Here is a 12,437-nt window from a genome sequence, read left to right as displayed (position 1 = left end):
CATGGTTAAAATATGATTTCTGGGCTCTGACTGGATTGCATCACAACCCAGAAATGAAACTAATAGAAAAATCACAAAAATGAAACTAACAGAAAATAAATTTAAATGTTACTTGTTTATCTTCAAGTAGTTGAACTCCAGGCAGTTTTTATTGTCTTTTTTATATTTTTACTGTTATTTCTGTGGTAAGCATGCATAGCTTTTATAATTAGAAAAAGATATACTCTCTGATAATGTAATTGAATCACAAATGTAGTTTTGTCTTACTCTGTAGCTAGAAAATACTGATACATTTTAAGTATTTCTGTGTGTATAAATGGTAATGTGGGAGCTGGGCTTGGTGTCCCACACTTTTAATCCCAGGACTTTGGAAGGCCAAGGTGGGAGGATTGCTTGAGGCCAGGAGTTCAAGATCAGCCTGAGCAACATAGCAAGACCTCACTCACCTCTACAGAAAATTTTAAAAATTAGCTGGGTATGATGGCGCATGCCTTCTACCTACTCAGGAGGCTGAGATGGGAGGAGCATTTGAGCCCAGGAGTTTGAGGCTACAGTGAGCTAGGATTGTGCCACTGCACTTCAGCCTGGGTGACAAAACAAGACAGCATGTCCAAAAGAGTAGTAATAAGAAAAATAAATGGTAATTTGATGTGGTGGCTTGCTTTTTAAAAATAATGCCTTAACATTTTTATGTCTTTAAATAAGACAAGCTTCTGGTTGGTATCAAAGGAACCTGAGGAAAGAAGAATGAAAACTAATTAATTTTCTTTTACTCTTTAGATGCCAGAATTCCAGAAAAGTTCAGTTCGAATCAAGAACCCTACAAGAGTAGAAGAAATTATCTGTGGTCTTATCAAAGGAGGAGCTGCCAAACTTCAGGTGAATAATCATCAAGAGGCCTTGGCTGTGTGTGGTGGCTCATGCCTGTAATCCCAGCACTTTGGGAGACTGAAGCAGGAGATCATTTGAGCCCAGGAGTTTGAGACCAACCTGGGCAACATAGTGAGACCCCATCTCTGTTTAAAAAAAAAAAAAAAAATGACCAGGCACAGTGGCTCACACCTGTAATCCCAGCACTTTGGGAGGCCGAGGCGGGTGGACGAGGCTGAGGTCTGGAGTTTGAGAGCAGCCTGGCCAATATGGTGAAACTCTGTCTCTACTAAAAGTACAAAAATTAGCCAAGCCTGGTGGCGCATGCCTGTAATCCCAGCTACTTGGGAGGCTGAGGCAGGCGAATCACTTAACCCCAGGAGACGGAGGTTGCAGTGAGCTGAGATCATGCCACTGCACTCCAAAAATAAAATAAAAGCTTAATAATAAAGGCTTCTTTTTCTTCTTCTTCTTCTTTTGAGATGGAGTCTCACTCTGTTGCCCAGGCTGGAGTGCAGTGGCGCGATCCTGGCTCACTGCTCCTCCCGGGTTCAAGCAATCTCATACCTCAGCCTCCTGAGCAGCTGGGATTACAGGTGCCAGCTACCACACCCAGCTAATTTTTTTTTTGGTTTTTGAGACTGAGTATTGCTCTGTTGCTCAGGCTGGAGTGCAGTGACACAATCTCAGCTCACTGCAACCTCTGCCTCCCGGTTCAACCAATTCTCCCACCTCAACCTCCAGAGCAGCTGGGATTATAGGTGCCTGCCACCGCGCCCAGCTAATTTTTACATTTTTAGTAGAGACAGGGTTTTGCCACATTGGCCAGGCTGGTCTCAAACTCCTGGCCTCAAGTGATCCATCCGCCTCAGCCTCCCAAAGTGCTGGGATTACAGGCGTGAGCCGTCATGGCCCAGCCTTATTTTATTTTTGATGTTAAAGCAGACTCATTCATCTCCTGTTTGATAAAATCTGAGTACAGCAAGTTTAGGTAGACAGTTTTTGCCTATCCTTTAGGAATATAAAACCCAGAAAATATATATCTTGAGTTTTTCTAAAATAGACAGAATACCCTATTGGAAAAAGAAAAATTAATAACCATGAAATACTCTTAAGTTTTTATTAGTCTTCATTACTAAGCTAACTCATGCTGTGTATAAGCATCAAACCATTTTAAGGATAATATTTAAAAGGGTATAGTTTTAAGTTGCTCTTTCATGTTTTAATCATAGTAGTTCAAATTAAGATGTAACTTTATTAAGGGGATAGTTGAGTTTTTAAAAAGTTTTCTCTGTTTTAAAGGAATGTGTTACATGTAAATTAAATCAACAATCTGGATATTCTGTAAAAAAAAAATACTGCTTTTTTAAAACATTTCTGAAAAATAATATTTAATGCAGTCTCCTAAGTTTCAAGAGCTGGCCAGCTATTTCAGTGTGCATTCATTCATGGGTATAGTTTACCTTAAATAAGCAAGTTAAATCCAGCATGTAACAGTATCAGTAACTGAGAGCTTCGTATAGTTGAATTGCTTCCACTGCATATTTGTGCATTGACCAAGTTTGTTGAAAATCTCTAGTGAGAAGAGTAACCATATCACCTGCAATTGCAAATTCCCATACCAATTAATCAGATGTTTTCAAATTTTTATTTTTATTTATTTATGTTATTTTATTTTTTCGAGACGGAGTCTTAACTCTGTCACCCAGGTTGGAGTAGAGTGGCATGATCTTAGCTCACTGCAACCTATGCCTCCCAGGTTCAAGCGATTCTTCTGCCTCAGCTTCCTCAGTAGGTGGGATTACAGGCACATGCACCACACCTGGCTATTTTTGTATTTTTAGTAGAGACAGGGTTTTGCCATGTTGGCCAGGCTGGTCTCGAACTCCTGACCTCAAATGATCTCCCCACCTTGGCCTCCCAAAGTGCTGGGATTACAGGCATGAGCCACCACGCCCAGCTGGATTTTTTCAATTTTTAAAGTTGATACATAATAACTGTATATATATATGGGGTACATGTGATGTTTTCAAATGTATAGAAAATGTGTAATAATCAAATCAGGTAATTAGGATATCTGCCATTTCTAATATTCTTTTTTGGGGAACATTCTAAACCTTTTCTTCTAGTTATTTTGAAATATACAATAAAATACTGTTTACTATAGTCATTCTACTGTGTAAACACTAGAACTTACTCCTTCTAACAGTATTTTCTTTCTTTTTTTTTTTTTTTGATGATCTCATTTGTCGCATTTCCTGGTTTGAGCAATGATCTCAGCTCTAATTGCAAATTCACTCCCGGTCTCGCCACGAGCATTCTTCCCTGCCCTTAGCCTCCGAGTAGTTGGGACTTACAGGCTCGCCACCTCGCCTGAATAGTTTTTTGTGATTTCTTTAGTAGAGACGGAGTTTCACCAGAAGCAGCCAGATGGTCTGATCTCCTGACCTCGCGGATCCAATCTGTCTGCCTCCCAGTGCTGACAGGTTTGAGCCAATCACAAATTCGCCATCTTCTTTTTTTTTTTTTTTTTTTTTGATATGGAGGGGTCTCATTTTGTCAGCCTGCTGGAGTGCAGTGGCTGACCTCGCCTCACTGCAGCTCCTCGCCTCCCGGGTTTACGCCATTCTCCCCGCCTCAGCCTCCCGAGTAGTTGGGATCTCACAGGCGCCACCACGCCCGCCAATCTTTTTTGTAGAGCTGTAGAGACGTCACCAGTTAGCTGCATTGCCCCATCTCCTGACCTCGGGATCCGCCTCTCGGCCTCGCCTCCTCCCAAAGTGCTGGGATTACAGGCTTGTTTCACCAGCCTCGCCTGGCCATCTTCTAACAGTATTTTCGTAACCATTCATCAACTGTTCTTTATCTCCCCATCCCTCCCACCTTTCCCAGCCTCTGGTAACCATCTTTCTACTGTCTGCCTCCATGAGATCAAGTTTTTTAGTTTTCACATATGAATAAGAATACGTAATATTTGTCTTTCTGTGCCTGGCTTATTTCACGTAAGATAATGACCTCCAGGCTCGCCCACGTTGCTGCAAATGACAGCATCTCTTTGTTTTTTATGGCTGCATTACTACTCAGACTTATTTGGCGACAGTGCTAGGGCACTCAAGGTAGCACCTTGTAGTTAAGATTATTCCCAGGACTTTATAAATGAACCACATGAGAAGATTCAGTGTAAAGAAAATAACTTAACAGTGTGGACCAGAGACTGAACACAGTCCTATGCATCTAGGAAAGCATGAAGTATGTGTTTGGGTAGCACAGAGAAATTCTGGTCATGTGGGCTGTGTTTACAATAATGCCTTTCACTCTTTTCTTACAGATAATAACAGACTTTGATATGACACTCAGTAGATTTTCATACAAAGGGAAAAGATGCCCAACATGTCATAGTAAGTGTGGTATTTGTAAACAAATTCACAAAAGCATGTCATCATTATTTTAAGATCCTCTTTATCTATATTACCTGTGAGATAACTGGGTTTTTAAAATTCTTTATGGACATTGACAGTGAGGAGACCTGCTTTTTCTTATTATATTTTTGAGGGTTTTTTTTCCCTGTATTATATAAATGGCTATTTTCATGTATGGTTTTGGTAGCAAAGGGAATCGGAGACTCCTGAAATATTTCTTGCCAAATATGGTCTATTCATTATTCAAGAAATATTTAAATAGGTTGTAAACTTTGGGTTAACCTGAAGAAGCGGCATTTATCAAATACTCTGTTTTCTAGGAATTTTACCAAATTTTAATATCTTTTTTGTTTTCCAACTTGGCTGTGAGTTTTTAAAATAACACTCTTCAACCTGACAGGAAAACGGTGAAATGAACTCTCTCATTTGTTTTTAGTACATGTGTAAATTGAAAAATTATTCTGGGGCCGGGTACGGTGGCTTATGGCTGTAATCTCAACATTTTGGGAGGCTGAGGTGGGCAGATCATTTGCAGTCAGGAGTTCGAGACCAGCGTGGCCAAAATGATGAATCCCTGTCAAAAATACAAATACAAAAATTAGCTGGGCGTGGTGGCAGGCACTTGTAATCCCAGCTACTCAAGAGGCTGAGGCAAGAGAATCTCTTGAACCCAGGAGGTGGAGGTTGCAGTGAGCCAAGATTACACCACTGCACTCCAGCCTGTGCAACAGAGTGAAACTTCATCTTGAAAAAAAAAAAAAAGAAAGAAAGAAAAAAAAAATAATTATTTTGATAATTTGTATTTAAAATAATGCTAAAAATCATCAGGCACAGTGGCTCACGCCTGTAATCCCAGCACTTTAGGAGGTGGAGGTGGGATAATCACTTGAGCCCAGGAGTTTGAGACCAGCCTGAGCAACGTAATGATAAGACCTTTTCTTACAAAAAAATAAAAAATCAGCTGGGCATTGTGGCGTGCCTGTGGTCCCAGATACTCACTTGGGAGGCTGAGAGGATCCTTGAGCCTGGGAGGGCGAGTCTGTAGTGAGCTGTAATCACACCACTGCACTCCAACCTGGATGACAAAACAAGACCCTGTCTCGGGAAAAAAAAAAAAAAAAAAAAAAAAGACACTAAAAATATTTATATCCTTTGCCCTATTAAGTCCTCTTTAGAGAATTTGTAAGTAATCCCAAATACAGTTTTTAAAAAAGCTTTATTCACAAAAATAATGGTGGCTCAGCTCAACATAAAATTATTTCTAATAGCAGATGCTTGGAAGCAACCTAAAAAGGTTAATGCTGCAGAAATGATATAAATTATTTTTTGCTCACATACCAGAAATTTTAATTATATGGAAAAATGCAGACTACAATGTGAAATGAAAAAGAAAATTCAAAATTACAGATTTAGTATCATCTCTTATCTAATTGATATACATGAAATCTTAAGACTGAAAGGAAATATACTAAAATATTGTTCACTACTTACTATTGAATGGTAAAACTTTTTACCATTCAGTTTTTGTTTTCTTCTTTACAGTGGTCTAGATTTTCCAGGTGTTTACATTAAGCATTTATTATCTTTTTATTAAGAAAAAAATGTATTTCCCATATGTGTTTCTTCTATTTAATTACAAAGGAGAAAATGGAAGTGATCAATACACAGTTCATAGTGTTTGAAGATATTGAATTGTCTATCTCAGTGGTGTAAGCGAGCAGTCACTAAATCTCAGATTTTAAACCATTAGCTTCCCTAACAGTGTCATGTGAATTATACCACTGAGACCAAAAGTTATAATAACCATGCTAGTTGACTTGGCATTACTTAAAAGTATTGGGTTGCTACAAAAGTAATTGAGTTTTTTGCCATTACTTTATAGCAAATTATTCATAGTAGTGGTAGCATCAATCAGAGTATTTCTTTTAATGCTTATTTTGCTTTCTATCTTTAGATATCATTGACAACTGTAAGCTGGTTACAGATGAATGTAGAAAAAAGGTAAACACTAACAATGATCCATAGTCACTGGAAGACTTCATTACCCTTTTTGCCTGAGAATTTCTTCAGGTGCATTCACACAAGTAAGAATGGACGTAAAGTGCTTACAGCCATACCTGGCACATAGTAAGCATGCAGTAAATAGTAGGTTTGCTGTATGAATTACACATTCAAAACATATTTTAGAGATAAAAATTCACAGTAACTTTTAACAACAAAACTTATATTTAAATAACTCTTAAATGATCACCAAAGTATTCTGGTGTTGCAACGTTAACTGGAGATTTAAAACAAAAGTACTTTGGTTTTCTGTAGGTTTTGCTCCTTTAAGTTGATGAGGAAGTTGCTTCAGTACTTTGCTTGAGTATGTATCTGTGTATATCTTAACAAAATGCAATTTGAAATGTGAATCAAATTTAATACCTTTATATGAAAACTAAAGTGTTTATTGTACTGATAATTTTACTGTTAGGGTTAGGGTTTTTTACTCACCTGAAAGTACTTTACAAAAGAAAGGTAGCTTTTTGCAGGTGTATGTGATTACATGTCAACTAAGATCAACAAATATTTTTTCAATTGATGCATTAGCTCAACTTATAAAGCAGTTTATTGAAAATACTTGCTTACATTGTTTCACTTTCTAAAACCAAGCAGATATATCTTCATGTAATCTTCATGATTAAATTATTCATATCTTCCTAGTTATTGCAACTAAAGGAAAAATATTACGCTATTGAAGTTGATCCTGTTCTTACTGTAGAAGAGAAGTACCCTTATATGGTGGAATGGTAAGTGTATATTAGGCGGTAGGAGGATTTAAAAAAATAATAAAACAACACTGCAGTTACAACGGATGGCTTATTTTTTATCTGTAGTGCAAACAAACAGATTAATAAATTATGCAAGTTAGAACATTGAATAACAAAATTAGCTCTAATTATCTAATCTCTCTAACAGTTTAGGATTCCTTTTGTTTTATTTAGTTAAGGTGAAGTCCAGTAGAAATAAAAGTCCTGCATTTAAGTCTCAAATTAAAAACAAGAATTTTTTTTTAAGTATATGGACAAGATGTGGCTTAATGTGTAAAGAAAAGGTATGAGGATTTAAACTGACTCTGAACTCAATTAGAGCCAGCTGGTGATATGGTTACCAAAAAATCAACCTTTGGTTGCATTAATCAAAATGCAGTGTTCCAAGCAGATCACACTGAAAGCATTGTGTTGGGTTCTGGAAGAATGCTGTTAAAAAAACCATGACAATAGGGACCAAAAAAAAAAAAAAAAAAGAGATCATAAACTTAAAGGAGTCAGAGTAGTCCACCAGAATAATCAGAGGAATTTGGGCCTTCGCACTTGAGGAACATTTCAAGGAATAGAAAAGGCTTTGATTTGAGAAGCAACAACTTGTTTTAAAATCTTAGGAGACCAGGAATGATTTGTCTTTATTGTCCCATTACCTAACAGTTGAACGCTTCATCTGTATTTATGGTATTAAATGTTGAAAAGATATTAGACTTAACTCTACAAACTGGTAGCAGCAGGACTGGAACAAGACTTGGAAGATATAAGATTGATTTCAGCATGAGAAAAGAAAAGCCTGTCTAGCAATTAGAGTTTTCTGGCAATGGAATAAGCTTCCCTGGGAGAATGAGTTTACTGACATGATAGAAGCTGACCCAGGCAGGGAGGAGGGTGACTTAGGAATATTATAGGGGTATTTTTAGGTATCAGATGAAGAGTTAGGCTTTTTTTTCCTTTCTTTCTGTTTTTAGTGACTCTTTGCATAATTGTAATGGGTTAGAGAGTCTAAGGGCCCTTTATACTGAAATGCTATGATTATAGGTGTTTTTTACATAAAGCAGGCTAATCTATACATAACAGATTTTCTCTCTTGCTCACTAAATAGCATCTTCAGTATGTAAAAATTTCAAACTACAAACAAATTTGAAAAGTACGTTTGCTGTAATTCATTTTACTGTAATAGAGAAAGGATTATGCACCCATAGGTTGGATCGAGTTTTTATCTGTAGAATTAGGAAAGGTTTATAGCTAGTTTCTTTTCATTACCTTACTAACATATTTAAGCTAAGTCTGGGTTTGGGAGGACTGGGAAACTCAGTAAGAACATGCATATCACATTTTGAGACATGAGGTCTACATTCATTAGTGATGAATTTCAGTCTCTAAAATTTAAATCCAAATATGAGGAACAGATTTTCTCACATGGAAGAATGCTTTGTAATAAAGATAATAATTTTAGTTTGTCTTAATTGATACTCTTTTTTCCTTTGGTTGTAAACTCCAGGTATACTAAATCACATGGTTTGCTTGTTGAACAAGCTTTACCAAAAGCTAAACTTAAAGAAATTGTGGCAGAATCTGACGTTATGCTCAAGTAAGTTTCTTGGGTGGTTTTTGCTGCTATTGTTCACAGACTTGAATTATTGCTATATGTAGTCAGCTGTACTTTTAAAAAATAAGATATTGAATATTACATATGTAAATATATCCAAAATATGCCACCTATCACAAAATACATAGTGGTAAGATAAGGAATTTAGAAGTACATAGATCTTGGTGTAGGTAATAAGAGCCTTATGAGATTTAAATTCTAATTTGTATTTTGTTTCTCCAGATTAAAAATGTCAAGACTTAACAAATTTTTGAACCAAGGCCATTTAAAAATTTTTTAGCAAAGTACTTAGGAAGGACATATAATATGAAAGGAATGTATAAATCAAGTTGAAAGGGACTTAAGTATACTTGTTTTGTTTTGTTTTTTGAGACAGGGTCTCTCTCTGTTGCCCAGGTTAGAGTGTAGTGACATAATCTCTTCCTCACTCCAACCTCTGCCTCCTGGGCTCAAGCGATCCCCTTGCCTCAGCCTCTCAAGTAGCTGGGACGACAGGCACGTACCACCATGCCTGGCTACTTTTTGTATTTTTTTGTAAAGATGAGATTTCACCATGTTGCCCTGGCTGGTCTTGAACTCTTGGGGTCAAGCGATCCCAAAGTGCTGGGATTACATGTGTGAGCCACCATGCCTGGCAGTATACTATGTCTAAATTTTCATGAGCCTACTTTTTAAATTCTCAAACTTCTTTGAAAACTATTCCTAGGAAAGATTAGTATGTTTTAGTACATAATTATGTATGTATGCATGAGTTATAAGATACAAGAGGCTTTTTAATACTGTTCATTACCTCCTAAAATTTTCAACTCATTAGGCAAACATGATGATACTTTTTTTATGATGATGTTATCTTTTAAGGTGATTACTTCTAAAAAGGAAAGCAATAAATTGTCAGAAAAAGTGTGAGGACTGCTAGTAAGTGTTTCATTCCTTAGTAGGCAGCAACAGCATTATTTAACCTATACCCAGGAACGGTAAGAAAGGGAAGAGGGCTGGCCAGGCGCGGTGGCTCACGCCTGTAATCCCAGCACTCTGGGAGGCCAAGGCGGGTGGATCACAAGGTCAGGAGATTGAGACCATCCTGGCTAACACGATGAAACCCCGTCTCTACTAAAAAATACAAAAAATTTGCCAGGCGTGGTGGCAGGCGCCTGTAGTCCCAGCTACTCGGGCGGTTGAGGCCAGAGAATGGCATGAACCCGGGAGGCGGAGCTTGCAGTGAGCTGAGATCATTCCACTGCACTCCAGCCTGGGAGACACTGAGATTCCATCTCAAAAAATAAAAATGAAAAATAAAGGGAAGAGGGCTGAAGAACTTAGTAAAGAGACATGCCAGATGTCAAGAATACAGCTAAGTTCCTGCCACTCTGCTTTTCCTTTCAATTTTATGGATTTTGATGAAACTGTAAGAATATCAAGTCATTCTTCACAATTTTAAAATCTGAAAATATTTTAATCACGTAAATGTATTTTTTGTTAGTTAATATATATCCATTAAGTTAGGCCAAGTTGATAGGCCCACTATGGGACTCCATCCTTCTCAGTGTTATTATATCCATATTTTAACCCCTAAGTGGGATTTTCAAGGTGTGGCTTAACTATTGTTTTCTCTTTTTAAATTTAATTTTAGAGACAGGGTCTCGCTATGTTGCCCAGACTGGACTAGAACTCCTGGGCTCAAGCAATCCTCAAGCCTCAACCTCCCAAGTAGCTGGGACTATAAGCATCCACTGCTATGCCTACCTGTTTCTTTTTAAATGGTATAAGTTGTGAACTGTAGGTTTATATTCATATTCATTGAAAGCTTAAGGACATCTAGTTTGTAGTATTAGGATTGATTAAAGGGAAGGTAAAGAGTTAACCATTGTTTGAAAAACTTACAGTATTGTAGATATAAATAACAGCCCTCTTGGGCAGTATTTTGAAATGAGAATATGAGTGAGCCATAGAATTACTAGGAATATTTCACTTTTTTAGCTTCTAAGTGAAAAGGAACTATATCTTGCTCTTTAACAATCAGTTTGTTATCTCCATCTTGCAGGGAAGGATATGAGAATTTCTTTGATAAGCTCCAACAACATAGTATACCCGTGTTCATATTTTCGGCTGGAATCGGCGATGTATTAGAGGAGGTTATTCGTCAAGCTGGTGTTTATCATCCAAATGTCAAAGTTGTGTCCAATTTTATGGATTTCGATGAAACTGTAAGAATATGAAATCATTCTTCATAATTTTAAAATCTGAAAATATTTTAATCATGTGCAGTATGTGATGTTACTTAATACATATCCAGTAAGTTAGGCCAAGTTGATAGGCCCACTGTGGGACTCCATCCTTCTCAGTGTTAATATATCCATATTTTAAAAACAATGTGCCTTTCTTAAACTTTCATTCCTCAAGCTATAGACTAATAATAAAAATAGTAAAACTTCTTCTTCTTTTTTTTTTGTTTGAAATGGAGTCTCACTCTGTTGCCCAGGCTGGAGTGCAGTAGCATGATCTCAGCCAATTGCAACCTCTGCCTCCTGGGTTCAAGCAATTCTTCTGCCTCAACCTCTCGAGTAGCTGGGATTACAAGCGTGTGCCACCACACCCGGCTACTTTTTGTATTTTTGGTAGAGATAGGGTTTCACCATGTTGGCCAGGTTGGTCTCAAATTCCTGACCACAAGTGATCCACCCCCCTTGGCCTCCCAAAGTGCTGGGAGTACAGGCATGAGCCACCACACATAGCCTAAAACTTCCTTTAAATTGTTTTAATGCAGCAACTTTGAAGCCTTAACATTCATAGTTGGAAAAAAAAGAAGTTAGAACTGAAATTATTTGAATAGGGTTTTCTAATCAAGACAGTATATTATGAAATACATAAACTAACATAAAATAGGATCTTTTGGTTAGAAACAAAATAAAAACTGAAAATTGAATTTTGAACTCATTTTGTTTTACCTTTTTTTTTTTTTTTTGAGATGGAGTCTTGCTCTGTAGCCCAGGCTAGAGTGCAGTATGCGATCCAGCCACTGCAAACCTCCCACCTCCGGGGTTCACAGTTCTCCTACCTGAGCCTCCGAAAGTGGCTGGGATCATAGGGTGTGTGCCACCACGCTGAGCTTTACTCTGTTTCTATTAGAGACGGGTTCTCACCATGTTGGTCAGATGGTCTCGATCTCTTGATCTCCATGATCTGCCCAATTCCCCAGTCTCCCTGGCAAGAATTACAGGCGTGAGCCACTGTGCCCCAGCCCTCTTTTTCCCAGACAGAGTCTTACTCTGTCACCCAGGCTGGAGTGCAGTGGTGCCATCTTGGCTCACTGCAACCTCTGCCTCCCAGGTTCAGGCGGTTCTCCTTCCTCAGCCTCCCGAGTATCTGGGACTACAGGTGTGTGCCACCACACCTGGCTAATTTTTATATTTTAGTGAGGCGGGGTTTCACTGTATTGGCCAGTCTGGTCTCGAACTCCTGACCTCCAGTGATCTGTCCTCTTTGGCCTCCCAAAGTGCTGGGATTACAGGCGTGAGCCACTGCGCCCAGCCTTTGTTTTACCATTTAAAATAGTCTCTAAAAAATCATTTACTTCTCCGAGCCCTTCTTAGCTATGGTGAATGTGATGGACTTAAGTGCTTTGAGATCTTTAGTATCAAAGATGCATTTACAAATATGATGAAATAATAGTGACATCAATTAAGAGCTCCAAAATATGAAAATCCAACAAATAGAATTTTTAAAGCCTGTTATTTC

The 12,437-nt window shown here is 37.9% G+C and overlaps 1 protein-coding gene across 4 annotated transcripts in view; it reads left to right on the top strand.

The window, feature by feature from the left end:
• The window catches only part of NT5C3A (5'-nucleotidase, cytosolic IIIA), a 50,376-nt gene that overhangs the window by 36,169 nt on the left and 1,770 nt on the right, over positions 1 to 12,437 (top strand). For 3 of the 4 annotated variants that reach the window (XM_003896120.4, XM_003896121.4, XM_003896122.5), the window contains 6 exons: positions 781 to 879; positions 4,199 to 4,268; positions 6,244 to 6,290; positions 6,993 to 7,078; positions 8,595 to 8,684; positions 10,744 to 10,906. In XM_003896120.4, coding sequence (XP_003896169.1) covers positions 781 to 879; positions 4,199 to 4,268; positions 6,244 to 6,290; positions 6,993 to 7,078; positions 8,595 to 8,684; positions 10,744 to 10,906 — 555 coding nt within the window. The remainder of the gene's footprint in view (positions 1 to 780; positions 880 to 4,198; positions 4,269 to 6,243; positions 6,291 to 6,992; positions 7,079 to 8,594; positions 8,685 to 10,743; positions 10,907 to 12,437) is intronic. The other variant, XM_021935222.2, reaches the window with a different exon arrangement.

Source organism: Papio anubis, chromosome 4 (assembly GCF_008728515.1).
Source record: "Papio anubis isolate 15944 chromosome 4, Panubis1.0, whole genome shotgun sequence".
NCBI lineage: Eukaryota > Metazoa > Chordata > Mammalia > Primates > Cercopithecidae > Papio > Papio anubis.
The sequence above is the reverse complement of the archived record's forward strand: the minus strand, read 5'-3'. Positions and strand labels throughout refer to the sequence as shown.